Below are 19368 nucleotides of genomic sequence, written 5' to 3' on the forward strand. Positions count from 1 at the left end.
TATGTTTTTATATATATATATATGTTTTTATATATATATATATGTTTAGGGACTTTATTAATCTGATTGTTGCTATAGATAATTCTCTTAATATATTCATTTAGTTGAAAATGATAGTTGTGTAACATAGACCTCTTAAGATATTAAGAGGTATAACAAAGCACTAGTTTCACAGCTGTTTTTCCAGGTATTTTCTTCTCTGAAAACTATGCACAATTTTCACCTGGAAGTGAAAAAAAGGAAATGTGGAGGTTTTTTAACCAATTGCTTGTAAGGGCTTGATTGTTAGGACAGTCTCTGAAATCAAAATGTTTTGCAATAAAGACATAAAATACAGGAAAATGCTTCTTTGAAAATAGCAGGTTGGAATTCTGTTCTCCAGGAGGCACTGATGTGTGTTGTGCGTATTAAGCACATGGTTCAGGTGGCAGGTTATTCTCTAACATTTTGCCAGAGAATTAGCATAGCTGTAGCATTTCATCTAATTTTAGACAATCTTTCTCTTACTGACTTCAAAAGCCTGGCAATGACAGCAGTTGCAACCCCTACCCAAGCACTTTTGAAACACATGTTGGTCATTTTCACTTTTGTGAAGATGACAGCTGCTGACATCTTCCAGGCAACTTTTTGTCTTCTTCTTCTTCTTTTTTTTTTTTTTTTTAGTAGCCTTGCCATTGAATTCAAGCACCATGACATCTCATGACACCCAGTAATTTTACTTTTAGGCATGATTCTGATCTGCTCTGTTACCTTCATCAAGCTAAAATTTAGCTTAGTGTGCCATTGGTTCCTTGCCTTGAAAGTAAGACTAATAGAATCTCCCAGCAAAATGTTTGTCCTGCTCTGGAAAGTTGGAAAAGGAGAATTGACATGATGTAAGAGTGTTGAATTCCTCTCTTCTTCTAGACTGTCTTCTACACTGGATTGTGTCTAAAGTGTATTGAACTTGGTCTGTCAGCTGCCAGTAATGCTGCTGCAGGGAAAGGTGTGAGAATCTTGCACAGGAGATGTCAATTGGCCTCATTTTGGTCTTGGAGTGCTCTGTAAATATTAAGCCAGTTTCTCATTCAAGAAATATTTGAATGAAAAAACGTTATGTCTTGATTTTTTAAAACATTGGGGTATTCTTTAGTTTATATGCCTGTAGTTATCTGGTCTCTCTTGAATCATTATATTCATAGCCTTTGCTAATATTTTTGAAATATGTTTCACCATTTACTTACAGTGTGAATTTTTATCTTTTTATTAAACTTTCATGTTAGAATAAAATCATGAATGATTGGCTTGTGCTAAACTGAGAATAGGTAGTCCTGACCTAGCATTATGAAATATAATATCCTTCATGTGGTGGGATTTTTCTGTATGTACTTGGTGCTTCCATGTAGGTATAACCTACAGCAGTAGTTGAAGGGGGTGGTATTTATAGAAGTCATGCTTTGAGTTATTCTTCCATTTGGTCTCGTCTGAGTTGGAGCTTTACCTATGATAAGCCTCTTCCTGCTATCATGAACTGCATACATGATTTCTTATGCAGGTAATCTTTAAGGGACTTGTAATTATGTTCATAAAAGCTTTATCCTAAAACACATCACAAGCGTGGAATTACTGACTTTCAGACCTAAATTTCTACCTCTTAATGGTGCATTGCTCTGTTTTTGCGGGAGGAAGTACATCTTGGCTGTGAGCAGGAGGAAATGAGGCCATCCCTTCTCAAAACATGAATCTCAAAATGTTTGGCAGCAGTCAATATTTGGTCATTTCCTTCCCCATCTTAACAGTCTTCTGAGGAAGACAGCTAGCAAGGCTCAGTGCTCTTCTTTAGACATCCTTGGCAGTTTCTGTGCAAGAGGGCCAAAATTGAAGTACTGGCCATGGCTTTCTCTCTGTTTCCTTGTTTACTTCCTTCACAGAGTCCTGGATGTTTCCAGGGGATCCCTCTCCTTATTTGACTTGTACTCTTATTTTCTATACATTTCCACTATCTGTTGTGTGAGGTTAAAACTGAGCATTCTCCCTCCTCCATAAATTTATAGGTCTCAAATTTATCTTTTAAAGGGCATCTGCACTCTGAAACAATGAGAACATATGCCAAAATCTATGGGTTTTGGCATATGATTACCTTCCTCATTTCCTTACATCCTACTGAGACAATCCTCTGAAACAAAGATGTTTCATACAGATGCTTTTCACTACATGGGAAAGACAGTTTGTGTGACAGTTATTAATGGAGTATTTATTAGAGCCTTCTTGTTTGCTTTACTAAAGCAGTCATCTGGTGGATCTACGTGCAGAAGACTGGACATAAAGTACATGATCCCAAATTAAATGTCTTTACTCTGACTAATCTTTGCTTTTTAGTGCCAATACCACATAAAAGGTAAGCTATATCCTTTTCAACAAATAAACTACGTAACCGCATTTTAAAATAGCAATGTTATTTTGGCAAGCGATATAACTATGTTACTCTTCAATGTTTTCCTTTTTCCTGAATTTTTGGGGAGATTTTGACTCTGTGCCAGACCTTCCTTGTTACAAGCTCCCAGATTTCCTGAAGCAGTACATTCCTTAAAGAGATGTATTTAAAGGGCAGAGATTTTATTAAGTTTTCACACTTCTACTTGGCTGAAGACTTTACTGGCAACACTGAAGTATCAGGTCATACAGTACAAGAGAGATCTACTCATCGGCTCTGTCCTGCTCTATTCAAGCTGTATTTATATACTAAAATTTCCCCCTCATGAAGCAGCCTCTGCCAGATTTATAGAGCTTCTTAATTGTGAACATCATTTGGCCCCCAAAGCAAACCTTTTAAGAGTCACTTCCTTCAATAAGAGAACCATAACTTTCCTTAGTTTAACACCTTTTCAAGGGCAGCCTATCAAATCCTACACAAGGTCTGCAAATGAATGTCACTCCATCTTTACCTTTTGTACAAAATTATAGGTATAGTTGCCTCCCTTCTGGTCCAGGAGACTTTGGACAGCCCTGAAGCTGTGGCTTGCTGTAGACAGTAGTTTGCATATTGCATCCATTCCCATGGACTGGAATTCTGCACCATCCTGGCATTCATTTAGGACAACACAGACAAGTGACAGCTTGTGCCTCATGAACAAACAGGATAGTGCAAGATTTTTTCAGGTGTCTGATCAGCCTTTGGAACAAGAACTTGAATTTTCAGATTCTCTTATCCAGCAAGTGTGAATCCCTTTATGGATGATCCTGATAGTGTCTGACCCTCTAAGACAATGCTTAACATAAAGCAAGACAGAGCACTGATACTGATCACTCCAGCATAAAGCAGGTGATAATTCTGGTTTTATGATCTGAATTCCTTGTCTTGGAGACTCAAACTTTTTCGCAGTTAGTGATTTTCAGTCTGTTGGTATCACCTTTGCACTGAAGTGTCTCAAACTTATCATTTGGAGTGGCTTTCAGGGAATGAACTAATTCATTTTAATCTTCAGGAACATAGTAATAATAAATATGTTTCTGCCACCAGTCTTAGTTGCCCCATATTTTGCTCCAGGGCTCTGGTCTCCACATCACTGCCTATGACATCTATGCTAGTTTATTCCTAGGCTTCTCTCTAGAGCACTGCAACTGATTTGCTGCAGTAGGTGAGGTAAATCTTTCAGTGCAGCCAAATACAGCCAGAAACTGTAAAGTAAGAAATTACATTATCTGTGGAGAATACATGTGGGATTTTTTGTAAAAATTGGTTAGGAATGGAAGAGGAGCTGCAGCCTATTCTTTGAACATGTTGTGCACACCTTCAGCATCAGACATGCTTTTAGATTTACAATAAAAGGTCCTTTTAGAAGACTTACGTATTATCTGTGGTGTGCTGAGGCATCCCAGGCACTTTCAAAGAGAGTTGGTTAGCCATTGGTGCTAATGTCTATTTAACATTTGTGTTGAACTTACTATTGCTGGGGAGTTAGAGTTTCCATTTTGGATGGAATTCCTTCAGTTTTATAAAAGTATCTGTTCTGACACCCTCCTAAGAGGAGGTAATGCTTCCCAGGGCAGGCACTACAGGGATTGCTTAGCAAGAGACACTGAAAAGAAGACGACCTGCTACCTTTCTGTAGCTGTGAGATGCTCTGGGATATGAAATGCTCTGAGGTGTGAAGCGTGTGCGCTCATAGGCTATGCCCTTGCTCTTCTGTGTGCTGTTTAAACTTGCGATTCATTGCTTGGGAAATGCTAAGAAAAAAATGTGTGCATCTTTCTCCCTTCCTAGGGCTATACTGTGGAAGGAAAAGGGCTTACTTCCAGATACCAATGGGATAAAAAATAAATGGTCTTACTGCATGTGTTTACAATTGCGTATCATCAGCAGTATCATCATGCATTGGTAACATGAGCATGTAACAGAGAACTGTTACAGGTGACTGATAAGCATTTAGTGTGGGTTTGGTTTGATTGTTGTTTTTTTTTAAATACTAAGATCTTACAGATAGAAAATCCTATGCTCTCCTTCTATGTAGAGTTTTTCCATGTCCCCAGTAATTCCCAGTGCTATCATCTGATACTGCAAAACAAGGTGCCAGTAGTATTTCAGATGACATGCCAGTGATTTAGAAGCATTGCGTTGCTTTATTAGCTCATTCTGTATATATCCCAGCCCATGCCCAGAGGATGTTTTTCTTTAGGAGTGTGCTTACACTGGAGTTTCTCCAGCTGTCATTTTCTGTAAATTTGTTGCACGCACGTCCTTCGGCACCACCCAAATCCCCTGCTTACACGTTCAGCAGCTTCTCTGTTCAAAATACCCTCATTACTCAGCAGTCTAACATTGTCTCATTGTTGCATTTCCAATACAGGATACTTAGTAGCTTTAAAAAAAAACAACCCTGCAGTCATTCCTGTAATTTTATTTGGTGAAATGCGAAGGAGGAAGGAAAAACCCTAGTGAAATCCCTGTGACTTTGCAGCAGCTTGACTATTCTAAAATCATAGTTTTCTGTCTCTGTCTAGAAGCTTTCTAAATAGATAGGGTAAATGGTCAGATCTTAAAATGGAAAATCAGAAGTGAGGAGTAGGCATATGATTTTCAGCCTTGGGAGCATAACAAATGGGATGATTGTGTGTTGTAATATATCTTGTGTTTCTCTATATTTGTGGTTAGATGTTTTTAGTCCAGGAGATTTTTACATGCTACATTTGAGAAAGCCATATGCTGCTGCTGATATGAGGCTTCTGAAAAAGACAAAAAATTTTGGGGATAGAAGTTAATCCTTTTATTTCTTGCAAGGCATTTTCATCCTTTTAAAGCAAAGTTTTACAGCTGTATAAAACTATTTTCTTACAGGCACAGTTCAATAAAAAGTGTCAGCAGTGTTAGTTATAAAAAACTTAAACATAAAAAGACCAGGTCATAATAGCTTTACCAAATCTCTTGCAGAGTAACATTAACATAGTGTAATTTCCAGTTGGGTGGAGAAAGGTTTGTGAGGCATCTGGCATCCTGACCACCGCTCTTTGAGTTAAGTGGTGACATTGAAAGTCAGTTCTGCCTTGTACGAGGACCTTCTTCAGCTAGTGAGCATTAAGTGATTAGACCGCATGCAGGAAACCCAGTATTTTTTAAAAAACAATATACAAGAGGCTGCTGGGAACATAGATCAAATAGATGAGATGATAAGAATGTGCATACGCCAAACAAAGCAAGTAATTTTTTTAAGAAAAGGAAGAACTTCTGGCTGAAGGCAGAAAGTGATAGGGAAGGCTTAAATCAATTGGCAGAAATAAGGGAACCATTTACCGAGAAATATAAAAAAAGGAAAACAAGTTTCAGATGGTACTGAATGAGAACCTCTACCTTTGGCAAAAAGATGTTCAAAAGCCAGTTTTCATTTTTGCCTCTTCGTTCACAAAGTGACTACATTTAACTTGAATTTCTGTTAATCTTAAGGAAAAAAGGGAGTCTAGGAGACCTCACAACTTTATTTTAGTGTAGTCTAGTGTATGGAAATTAACTACTGTTTTGGACATTCTGGTGTAGTTTTCCATGTAAGGGAAGAGCTTCCTGTTGCTGAGATGAAGCTCTAATGTAGCTTACAGAGACACGGCAACACATTTCCACTTACAGAAGTTCACTATATTACAACAGCTGTTATATTAGAGGGTATTTTTGGTTTGTTTTAACTTTTCTCTTGGAGTTCTTTAGATTTATTGTAAGCACGTACAAATGTACAGTTTTGCTTCACTGTATGTTGAAGGCCAGGTTGTTCATGCTGCCTATTTTAGGTAACAATATGTCTTTGAGCATTTTCCTTAGTCATTCAGAAGGAGCTTCCTCAACATAATATGTAGATGCTTGCTTCTGAAAATGAAAATACAGAACACGGTTTGCTTTCTGTTCAATTAATTAATTTTTTTCCTCCACCTGTTTCCGTTCTCTGCAAGCAATGTGCCTATTTCTACTTTCAGTTTGCCACTTCACATAGGATGTAGCAATACTCCAGTGCCGGCACTGAAGTGAGATTCTTCTGGAGGATGCTTGTAATGACAGTCATTTGATGAGTGGTTGGCATACCACATTCAAACTTCACGGTGAAACAAATGTCCTCTTTGAAAGAATATGGCATACAGACTTTCAATGGCAATGTCCTCAGAAAAGCTTGTGCCTCTTTCTGACATTGGACTCGAGGCTTTGATTCCCTTTAACAGGTTGGAAGCTCCTAAATAACATTTCAAAAACTCCTATTGTAACTGCTAGAGGATGCTTTTTGAATACTCTATCACCCCATAAGACTGCCTCCAAGACTCCTTGCTGCGTCCATTCTGTATCCTGTGTTGCTTTGTTTCACATAGGTGCATAGTGAAGGTTAGCAGTGTTAGTTTGTGTTAGCCAATATTGTTGCATGTTAGTTTGTGTTAGCCAATATTGTTGCATGTTTTTTCCCAAAATGTTGATACTGACTTTATGAAATAAAAAACTTTGCATGGGGTCATGACTGAATTTGCAAAAAAGGGAGGGAAAGTGTAAGACCACTTACCTCTAATGGATGAGGTTACTTTTTATGATAGTGGGCCAGATGCATTCCAGATGTTTAAAGCTCAAAATGTTTCTTTGGGGTTCCATCTGGTATAATTTTTTTCTCAAATTTTATGATAAAAGCTTCTAGTAATTTTCAATTAAGTCAGAATATCACTATTTTTTTCTTAAATATATTCAATTCCCTATAATTATAATATACGAGTCATATAAATTTCCTGGGGTTTGATGATAAAATTTTAATATTCACTTCCTCTGTGAGTGAATTTCAGAAAACAACTGGTATGTTGGAAGTTTCTTAACATCAGATAACTAAGTCTTAAAACCAGTCATGTATGCCTCTCAATTTCTCTGTCTGAGATAGAGCTGGACTTGAAGCTTTTTTCCCATGTTAAAAGTTGTTATTGTTGAACACAATACTAAAAATTTTGTCTGTCTCATGCATTCATTTATGCCGTAAATAACAGGAAAGAAGTACAGAAATAGTGCTGCTGATAAGGTTGTTTACATTTTTTAAATGTGCTGGTGGTAAATTGAGATCTGTACTTTTTCAGAGTGTTATGCCCACCTTCGTGTGCTAAAATATAGAAGACATTTTCAATTGGTATCTGCTGATACAATATCCACTGAAAGCAGGAATAGGTTTCTGTGTATGTTTGGAGTTGAGCACCATGCGGAAAGAATCTGATCTTAGGAACAGCAAAAACTGCTCGATCAGGTATTTTTGTTTACTGATAACACTTCATAGTAAAAATTAGGGAAAACTTATGGTCCATAAGAAAATTTTACGTCGGGGGATGCCAAGGCAAAATAACTGCTTTAGCTAGCCCTGCTCCTGAGGGGGACTTGGACTGGGTGATCTCCAGTGGCCCCAGATAACTTTGACTTGTGTGCCCTGGGATGCAGATCCTGGAGATGTCACCAAATGCTGCACACGGACAGCTTAAGCCTGGGTGAAACAGCACCACTCTGTGCCTGGATGCTCACTGCAAATTTTGTATGATAAATTTAATCCTGGTGCTTTCCCATAAACCTGCCTGCCTTGTTACCTCATAGCCCTGCAGCTCCTTGCGCTGGGAACTGTTCTGTCACTGTGACAGAAACTGAGCAGTTTCCTTGGTTCATTTTCAGCAGATAAGGTCAGGACTACAAATGGAAGATAGTGTCTCTTTTCAGAAGTGACTTTTTCATTAAAGTGGAAGTAAGAAGAGGCATTTTTTTGAATAAGTCTTATTGAGAGCAAATGATGGTGATTTAAAGGTCAATGAAAACTGCCTTAAAAGATGCTATTGTCTAAATACTGGAAATTTTCCATGATCCAATGAGCCAAGGCAGCACAAGTTGCTGAAGTAAATAGAAGGACAGTTATCTCACTTGTTGAGTACTTCACAGTTTAAACAGCATTTAAAAGGTTTTTTTTAGAAAAACATCACTAGCATTACAAGATTCCTAGTAGATAACATGATTGATGTTGTTTGTAGCTGGCTTTTTATGCAGTTAATATTAGCATAAAATAATACCAACATGATAGCTATTGAAGCAGAGCAGTAGGTTGTTTTTTGTCTTAAAAATGAATGGGTCTGTCTCTGGTAAACCATTCTCTTATTCACAGTCTTCAAATAGTTCTATTTGTGTCTATTAGAGTGTAAGTAATTAAGTTATTTATTGAGCAACTGTCAGAGGAATATAAGTAGCTTCTGGAGGAAAGCAGCTAGTATTTTGCAAAGTCTGCCTTTTCCTTCGCAAACATCCCATTGAATTGCAGTTGTGTGGTTAAGCAACAATACATAAAAGCTGGTTGTCTAGATGAATGATACTTTAGGAATATAGTTAAGTCAACAAATCCATGTTTTAAGAAGTGACTATAATGAAGATATGATTTGATCTACTTTGTTGCTGTATGAAAAGGATGAATCATTACAGTTTGAATAATCAGACCAAAAAATTGTGTGCTGTTTGCTTTTGCAAGTCAAGGAAGTGAGACACATTAAAAAAGTGTTAGATACCTAGATATACAACGAGTATTTTATATGAATGATGCAAAAAGTCTGCAATGACTAAGTCCATGAGGTGTTTCTTTTACTAAGATGTATTCTTAATTTTTATCTGAAGTAGTTTGAGGTGCACATTATAGTTTCCAAATAAGTAACGATTTTTGGATTATTAGTGAAGTGTCACACTATAATTGCTTTTGGTACCATGTAAAATTGGCTTTAAAGCTTTGCAGTGTAAGGCATGTAATGTTGTTACTCAGATTATTTTTACAATGTAATGGGGGTTTTTTGTGTTGAATGAGAGCAATTGAAGAATTACTTCATTAAGTTGCTTTTTATTGTACAAAAGCCTTAACTTCTTTGCCCAATTCTGGAGCTTGAGTTTACCTAATGGACATTTTACAAAGTGAAAGCAGAATGTTCCAAGGAAAAAAGATTCTTTTTGTGAGAAATCTCTATACACTTATATTCAATACATAGAGATGACACACTTTGGTAGCAAGCATAGGTGTCTCGGGGCTGGAAGAGTCCAGACTTCATGGAGAAAAGTAATAGGACAGAACTGGTGCAGGTTTTTTCTCTCTTCCTTTTTCACTTGCCTTTAGTCTGCACTGCTGTGGGCAACTTGTCCTTTTTTTTTTTTAGCTCTCACCTACTCTGTTATGTTACGATTCTGAAAATGTATGCTGTATGCAAACTCTGGAGACTGTTTCAGATGCAGAAGGGGAGATGGGACAATGTCTGCGTGATCTGACCCCTACCTGGAGATGTGTCAGGAGTGTTATAGCTTGCTGTGTTGCAACTTATGGAACAGCAGCCCCTGATTCCCTACTTCCCTAATCCCTCATGGGGTGGAAGAGGGAATGGTCTGAGATCTGAAGTCAGGTTTCTGAGTGAGACCTAAGGTGTGGAAAAAGGGAATCTATCTTTCCTGGAGCCCATGAGGTTTTTTGAACCAGCTCTTCTGACTGTAGTGCCACCTGGATGAGTCTCTTTGAAGCACACAGTGTCCACTGTCAAGGAATCTAGTCAAAGATCTTGGTCAGGTTCAAGCATAGTGCGGATACTGTATTTGCTTTTGGCAGCATTTGGAGCACTCCAAACTCTGAGGCTTGCACCAGAAAAATTATAATCTTACATAGCTATCTATCCCAATTGTCTTTTTACAATGTTTTGTTTGTTTGTTTTTATTACTATCGTAATAACTATTATTTATTTTTAAATAAGGTTTTAACATCTATGCTAAAAGATCCCCCAGCATCTGAATCTTTGTGTCACTAGAGTTATGTATCTTTTATTCCTACAAACCCTTTCCTTTCTTTTCTGAAACCTTACTCCCCTGAGGTCGTATCTTCGAACATCAGGCTTATGGCTGCTCTCTTTCAGGTTAGGTTCATCGCTTTTCTGCTCTAAAGACTAATTCATGTTGTAGACTGCACAGTTCTCTAAGTGTTCTGAACCTAATTCTCTCTTCTACATAGATGTTACTTTTAACTGTAGTAACTATTAGAGCACTACACTTACTTACAAGGATTGATGAGCATCTTTGATGGACACGGGCACGTAAAAGAGTACTACACAGGCTGCCAACATTAGATAAAGACTGCCATGAAACTGTTTTCAGAAGGCATTCTTGAAATAAGCCTAAATGCTGGTTTGCTCCTTCAAGCTGAAGATTGACTGTTCAGACCCCTTGACATTAGATTTCCCACTTAGATTGATTATGAACACTGTGTTTTCCTGTATTTTAATTATTTCCCTACACTCTTGTGCCAAACTGGGCTTTTGAATCACTATAAAAATTTATAATGAGGCTTCCATTATTCTTTTATGCATAACAAACTAGAGTTGGCAGATGTTAGCGTCTGTCTTCCAGAGTACTTGAAGTCTTCTACAAAATAAATATTTATAATCAGTAGCCATTTAGGAAACCATATGCCAAGCATGAAATAACACATAATGTTTATAAACTTTTATATCTTTTCAGGATTGGTATCTTACTGTCCGTTGTCTTTCATATGCTGCTGGTACTTTTTAATAAACTATATCTTGTTCATGTACAGCCCCAGGCTTTCAGAGGTGTTAGCAATACCTACTGTTTTCTTGATGCTCCTATTGTATTTTTGATCTTTGTTTTTGATTTAGTCTTTCTTCTGCTTCTTACAAACTTTTTTGTTTAAATATGGTTTGAGTATGCAACATCTAGAAAATGTAAATCCCAGTCTGACGGTCAGTAGCAGCTGCAATTTCAGCATCAGCTATTTTATTTGTTGAAAAATGTACCTGTGCATTGCAAAGTAATGAAATTCATCCCTGTATAGAAGGAAAGGTAAAACAGCTGCATTTTTTAAATCAGCCCACCACTTGTATTTATTAGGCCTCAGTGGTCTTGCAGTGCAAAGGAACCTGGTAAGGTAGGATGTAATGAAAAGTTTGAGTATATTTTATATGAGGACAGGAGACCATATTGAAAAGTTACAATGGGAAATGTGAAAAAGAGCAGAATGTTCTTTGGGGAGGATATAGGTGCTCTTAGTTTCTAGTGCAATGTTTGTATTGTACTGGTTTTTATAATATTAAAAATAGGAGGGAAATTCAACAGGGATCAGGGAAGTTAGTTTACCTCTTTCTTGCAAAGTGCAGGAGTTCAGGAGAGTCTAGGCTCAGAAATTAACAGGAGGGACCCTGAAATTTTTTGTTGTTGTTGTTGTTGCTATTATTATTATTATTATTATTAAGCTTGTTGATTTAGGCTGCCTGGAGAAGTGAAGTTTCCTCTACTATAATGCTATGTATAATTCATCATTCAAATAACAGTTTTGAATATGTAGGGTTGTGAGAAAAGTTTGAACTTTTTTCATTAAAACATGTTTGGCATTTTCTGAGGCATGTTAGATTGCCTCCTGTTGTTACAAGAAGAGGAAAGAAAGGATTATTCTGTTACTATGACATATTTTTCTAAACTGTTCTTTAATAGAAAATAGACATACACATTGCTGCTGGAACATTGCTTCCTTGAAACATAATAAACAAATGCTCCATTTAATACTGTTGACTTTGTTCTCAAAGATCAGAATTCTAATAAAACAGACCCAAATTATGTGATGTAGAATGACCTCCACATAACTGGTAAAATTTGCTACAGTGTGGTGAGCTCAGTGACCCAAAATAGATCCCCCCCTTTGTTGAGTGGATCTTGATGTCCTTGTGTGCCTTTCCCCCTCACTCTTCAGGGCTTTGTTCTTACTGATGGTGTGACAGGAAGAAAGGAGACATAGTTACTTCTTTGCCTAATTACTCCTCTGCTGTAGTTCCATATGTTGTCTGGGTAGCTGAAGTGGGCGTAAGTAGAAGTGTTCACCTTGTCTAGGCAAGTGTAAACCAGTGCTGAATTTGAGGGCAGCAAAGTGGCTGAGGATGAGCATTTCTGCATATGCACTCAGGCAAATTCTATGTGGATCTGCATTGTGCCCAGTTCAAAATGAATTAATTACAAGACTGATCTGCTGCTGCAAGATTCAAGTCATTTTTAACTCACAGTTTTGCTGATTGGCCTTTTAAGCCTCATCAGGTCTCAATTTGTTGCCTTGCAAGAAAAGATAATATGTATAACTGAGGTAGAATTCAAATAGAAAGGATCAAACAGTGTTGTAAAGCCAACAGTTGCTTTCCCAGTGAGCTTTCCAATCTGGACTGCTCTGAAAGTGCATACAGGAAAACTTAAGCCCCATGAGTTGCATCTCTTGTTAGAGATGTGAATATGTGCATGCTGAAAAACAAGTACCATATATTTCCTCATAATTTTTCCTGTATCTTGCCTCTTTCTCTGTGTGCTGAAATATGTTATTTGTCCAGCTGTTTTAGCAGCCCATCCTCCAGTGCTGTGTCAGGTGCACAACCTGCAGACTGTCCCTTGCTCTTTGTCTGGCAGAGTGGGGTACGCATCACTGACATGACGTCATTATTAACATTATATTCAAATGGATAATTTGGTCTTATTTCTAGATTGAAATACGTATATAATTTAATCCAGTTTAAATTGCGTAGCTTGTCCCATTCTAGTTTATTCTTGTGGCTGTGCCATGACAGCCAAAAAATAACTATAATGTCTGCTAGGTAGCCAAATTATTGGCTACATTTTCAGCTTGTCAGCCCTATCGCTCTTACAATAACCTTATGCAGTTGGTGCTTTTCCTGGACCTCGTGGAAAACAAAACAACAACATAATGCTACTTTTCTGGTGGTTGCCTCCAGGTAGAATTGCCAGCAAGTTCAGTCCCAGAAATACGGAATGAATAGTCTTGTGGCTGACACCTTTGCAAGCCAGGGTTCCTCTTGCAACCTTGTGTAGCTTCTTGCAGACGACTGCTTAAAGCAGAAAATTGCTTTAGCTAAAGAAATGAAGGACAAGAAAAACAGATCCAGATAAAAGAATAAGAAATTCTTGTCTCTTATTCCGTACCCCTAAATCTAGAAGTGTCTTCTCAGTCAGAGATGTCTTCTGTGTCCAGAAACATTTTACTAAACTACAGAAAGAATGGAGGGAAGGGAAGAAGGAGGGGAGTGAAGTGCTTTTGACATGATTCTGTTTACACTTCAGCCTCTATTTTCCATTGTTGCTTGAATGTGATCCTGCTAGGACAGATTTCTGAAATACACTCTCAATACTTATTCAAAGTCCTTACAAATGTTCTAACAAAATTCCTTCTGGAGTAGCCACCCTGCCTTTATTTTCCTCTGCTGGGAAATTTATTCCATGGAGACCTCTCTCCCTAGCTTTCAAGGAAGAGGTCATTCAAGCACACTGGGCTGGACTCTGGCTCTTTAGAAAATCAATACAAAATCTTGCTTCATTTAACACAAATCTGTTAGGTTGATGTAAATTGGAGGATGAAGACAAGGAGTGGAGTGATCCCACAAGATAGCTTTCTTCCAGCACTTTTCACTTCCTTTCACACGCTCGTCTCTGACATTTGTCTGTCTCTGAGGCTAGCAGTTTTGATAAGCTGTAGTTTATGATTTAACAGTTTACAGGTTGTTTTATGTAATGACTCACTGTACAATATATCAGAAAAGAAGCATCAGCATTTACTTTTCTTTGCTGCTTTACAGCATTTCACTGTTAGGAACATCTTTTTTCAGGTAGCTGGCTCACAAATAGATATGCTTGTGTGCTCTGAATACCAGAGCTTTTCAAAATTACTGTCCCTGAGGACCTGTCACTTCCACGGAGGTGGAGCAATTAATTTGCTGACAGGTCTTACTCATTAAAAACCGACCGATAGATGATAATATCCAGCCTGGTGTGTTAGTTCTGAGTGTAGGGAGTGGATGCAGAAGGGGAATTAATTAGAAACTCCAGGATGAGAAGATTTCTAATTCTAGGGGAAAATGCATCAAATGGAACACTTTGGTTAATTGCAATGTGTCTTACATTGCTTTTTGTCCAAAATAATAAACAATTTCATTTGAATGTTTGTGACAGCAAAGAGGGGAAGAATACACTTAAATACAAAATTATATTAAAATTCAATATGAAAGTATAGTTCACATTATAATTTATATATAAACATATAATCTAATATGTTTGAAATATATAAACATAAGAAATTACATGTAATGTTTGGACTCATTTTGTTGTCTTGATTAGTATACATTTAACACTGCAGGAAATTTTTTGCTTGACTTGGAGTATGTGCAATCGTATCTGAAAAGTTTTCCTGAGTTCTTAGTTTTGTTTAGACCTGCATGAGCATGTACTCACTTGTATGAATATGGTGATATTGTAATAGACCTAGATTTCAATTATTTTTCCAGTTCTTTTCTCTAATTTTTACATTATAATGGTGGATCAAATGCTTTAGAATAATTCTAGAAGACAACTTCTTATACTTACTAATGAAAATTTAATTACAAGAAGGCATCTTTGACATGTACTTCTCCACTGATGTTTTCTTTGTGAGTTTTTAGAAACTGAATTCAATGAGAGTGTATTTTTCCACTATCTCACATGAGAAAAGTTGATAAGAAATGAAATTAAATTATCTCTGAGGGGACCTGAATGTCTATTTGCCTGTCAAGTAAAAAAATGGAAGAATAAAATACTGAAGAGTAGGATAAGATACAATATCAAATTTATAATAAACAGAAAAAGAAATGAGAATTAAACTTTTCTGTCATGTTGTTTTAAACTCTTCTGTACTGGTGGAACTAAAAGCCAATTTAAATACATTATTCAGAGTAAAGTTTTGGTCTGCTCAGCACCAAGGACCTTCTCTCACTGTAGAGAAGGTAACTTACCACTTTTCTGAGTTTCAAAGGGGCAGTCTAATGAAATAGACAGACTGTTTTCTAAACACATAACTGAATGTTCTTGAATTATTTTATGTAATGATAATATATGGCTTATTTCAGGTTTTGTTCATAGCTTAAAACTTTGGCCTATTCTTGTTTGTAAATGTTAGGACTGCTGAGGCACTAGTGATCACGGTTATATGAGGAACTCATTTTGTTGTCAGGGACAACTAATGAACACATTTGAACAGATGAAGTGCTTAGTGAGCTTTAAAATCAAACAGCGGTTTTCAGAAAAGACTCTTACGCGTTCTCAATGCTCAGTGAAACTTCACCGAGTTACGTGTTCTCTGACTTCTACTAAATGCAGACGTTTAATTTACTCATTGATACAAAACTGACCTCTTTTTATTGAATGGAATCTGTGTGTGTTGGAAACACATTTACATAGAGTTTAATTATTATTTAATTGATTTATACTTTATTTATATTAAATGGATTTATAATTATTTAGTTGCCTGCTTATATGAAAAGTATTTTTCTATTTGCAGAGGTCTTTTTATTTCTATCCATGACCGGGGTCATATTGCTACAATGCTTAAATCCTGGCCAGAAAGTATCATCAAGGTAAGTGCAGTTTTAGTTACACGGCAAAGCTGATGCTGTTTTGTAGCCAAGATGACTTAGTTAAGATGATTTTTAAGCTTTTTATCAATTTAGATTTCAGTGATTTCTTAACTAATTTTTTAAACAGAAAGAATGCTGTTACAACCAAAGTTTGAGGCATTTAAACCCTTGCTTGTCTAGCTATAGGCTTATGAATTAGTCAATTACACTGAATATTATGCATGAAAAAAACCCAACTCTGAATGCTTTTTCTGCATTTCAGAGGATCACAGAGTGGTTGAGGTAGGAAGGCACCTCTGGAGGTCATCTAGTCCATCCTCCTGCTCAAGAAAGGTCAGCCAGGAAGGGCTATGTCCAACCTTTGGAGTTTTGAGTATCTCTCCAAGAGTGGAGACTCCACAAGATGTCTTGGCAAACCGTTCTAGTGTTTGAGTTAATAGTTCTCCATTTGTGATGTTTGATGAGCCCTCTCAAAAGAAATATTAAATTTCCAACTAAAATGCCTTGTCACAGAGTATGACAAGGAGATTTTTGTGTTTTCAGGTTCTTGCTATACTGCGCACTTCTGTGCTTTACTATGAAAAATCTTTCTGTATAGCACAGACAGTTTTTTGGGGTTTACTAAGTTATTGCATTTCTGTCAAAGAAAATACATGCTTCCTCATATGCATAAGTATGATGGAGTTATGTTATTTGCTCAAGGGAAGAAATACATCTTTGAAAGGTAAGAGCCAGGTGGTTGTAGGCATCACTGTCAAAGGCCGGGAGGAGTGGCTGACTCTGGTTCTTCTGAGAACAGATATGACAAAACCCAGGAGTCTGGGATTCTTCTTTTTTGGTGGGTAATTTCCTTTCCCTTCCTATTCTGTTTTCATACTGTTGACAGAAAAATGTAAGGGGGAACAATTCCAGTTTCCTTGTAGTGTAATACTAAGTAGCTCTTTTGTGTATTCTTAAAATTTTATATGAACGTCCCATTTACAGTGAAGCAAGGGTCTAAAATAATGTAACAAAACCATAGTAAAGTACAGTAAAACAATTCTGTGCCTTTACTGTAGTATTGATTTGTTTGTATCTGCTAGAATTTTTGCATGAAAATTAAACAATGATGGTAAGAAAATTACGGAATACTTAGTGCATACAACCAAAGAAGTGACTTTTACAGTGTTTTTATTACTTCCTTCAGGCTATTGTGGTGACTGATGGAGAACGTATTCTTGGTCTTGGAGACCTTGGCTGTTATGGAATGGGCATTCCCGTTGGTAAACTGGCACTTTATACGGCATGTGGAGGAGTAAAGCCTTACGAGTGTCTGCCAGTGATGTTGGATGTGGGAACAAATAATGAGGTAAATCCTTTTCTGAAGTGTGGTGAATATTAAGTGTGCATGTCTGTGTACTTCAGTTGTACATTCATTTTAGTTATAGAAAGCACTGTAATGCTATAAATTTTCCCCAAATGAGGTCCTAGTGCTTCAAGTGTGTGGACCTTACCCTCTTTAACTTGGCTTCCCATTTGTGTGAAATGCAGAGATTTAAAGTTGTTGAAAAGTGGCTCTTTGCTTTCCAGTGTTTCTGGGATTACTAGTTAATTACTTGGCCCCTGTTCTTCCTTCTTTTTTCTTTTTTTTGTCTGAAAGAATATTTGTATACTTGAAAACTATGAATGATGGCAAATTAAAAAAAAAATCTGCAATATCATTATGCTTTTGTAGAAGTAAACACATGTTCTCCTATAAATAATGCAAGCATTAAACTTTATGTATGATAAATGTATCAAAGATTTGTGTGTATTATACCTAAATAAAGTATTCCTGTACCAGTAAATTTAGCTGGGGCTTCTAGATTGTTGGGTTGGGTGTGTGAATCTTCAGCTTTATATACACACATCCACCCCTGCCCCACTGGGATAATTTAGACAATTACAATACATTAAAGCATTACTGAACCAGAAATGCCTGCTACCCTTTCTCTCTGTCCCCCCAGAAACTCCCTTTAAAAGCAGACAGACTTACTTGTGAGATGTATCTGAACACTGTAGCATGTAGCCATATCAAATCATATACAAGTCTCATTAGCTCTAAAATGTTTTTATTCCTGATTTGAGCAGCTGGGCCAGTTATGTAATCTATCATTGGATGTTTCTAGGCAGTTAATTGCATTAGCTACTTCTTATACTTCAGTAGGATTTGCCTTTTGCTTTTATGATTGTGTTTCATTGTACTTTTTAATTTTGCATAGCATATTATTTTCTTGAAAGTTGTTATCAAACATCTTTATATACACAGACCAGTAGCAAAACAGGCTTACCCATATTAGTAGCCTAACTTTCATGTCACTGTTCTTGTGACTAAACAATGAGTTCAATGAGTATGAAAGAGCGGCACCCATAAAGTATTACAAGGTGCATAAAATTTATGTGAGCTAGAGTTTCTTCATGCTCTGAAATATTCACATTCTGATCAGGAGATTGCCTTTTGTGTTTTTCAGTTTGGAATATGGCTTCTTATATTAGGACCATAGGGAATGAGACCTGAAGTCTGCCCTTGGGTTATGACCAGGTGGGACTTTATTACTGTACCCCTTGACTGATGAGACTACATGGGCCTGATAGTATTCATTAATGGAAGCTTGGATGTAGTTCCCAGGCTCCTTTAGTCAAAGTCAGGAAACCTGGGGCACCGGGTCCCTTAATTTCTTCCAACACCCTTCCTCTCACCCAGTAGCACATCCCTGTTCCATCCTTAACACCTGTGTTCATGTAACCTGGTGGTGAGTCACTGTAGAGAACTGAAATGATTGAAAAGTGTTCACATTTTGCTGGCTTAGCTGATTATATTAGGTCAAGCTGCTGTGGAATTGCACTGCAATTCCTTATCTTAAAATCTAAACCTCTTGGACAAATAACTGTATTTTCATGCTATATTTTCTTAGTCTAGCCAGTATTTTCCATAATAAATAAGAAATCACTCTCACAACTTGAGCACATATAAATAATAATTATGCTGAACATACTTTTTGAAATGTGCAGATGTTTTCCATTTAGATTAGTTCCTTCTCCCATTCTGCGGGGGCCTCACTGCTTTAAAAGAAGTTCTAAAAAATGTATTTCTGGCAACTATAATGTGAAGGTGCACAACCTGCAAATTCTCCAAAGAAAGATTAAGCCTTACTCTAAAGCAGATTGCAAAAAACCGCAAGATTTTACAGGTTCTCATCCTGGATTGCTTTGTTGTATACAGGACTCGAAACAGTAACTTTGAGAAGCAGCTCTCTCAGTTTCAGATGATTATTAAAATCCTTGTTACTGTTAGTTTTAGCAGAGGTATTTTTGGCTGGGGTATTGTCCTGTTACTCATAAAACCAAAGAAAGAAACGAGAAGGAAATAAAGCATTTTTATATGTTTGCCTAGATAATAAGCAAGAGAAATGGAAACTGCTTATTTATGGG

General features: G+C 37.0%; 1 protein-coding gene across 1 annotated transcript in view; it reads left to right on the forward strand.

Annotated features, from left to right (window-relative positions):
- ME1 (malic enzyme 1) overlaps positions 1-19368 on the forward strand; it is a 170809-nt gene that overhangs the window by 53796 nt on the left and 97645 nt on the right. The window contains exons 4-5 of the mRNA XM_027696332.1: positions 15843-15918; positions 17105-17266. Of these exons, the coding sequence (XP_027552133.1) occupies positions 15843-15918; positions 17105-17266 (238 nt within the window). The remainder of the gene's footprint in view (positions 1-15842; positions 15919-17104; positions 17267-19368) is intronic.

This window comes from Neopelma chrysocephalum, unplaced genomic scaffold (assembly GCF_003984885.1).
Source record: "Neopelma chrysocephalum unplaced genomic scaffold, ASM398488v2 Primary Assembly neopelma1_23b, whole genome shotgun sequence".
Classification (NCBI taxonomy): Eukaryota; Metazoa; Chordata; class Aves; order Passeriformes; family Pipridae; genus Neopelma; species Neopelma chrysocephalum.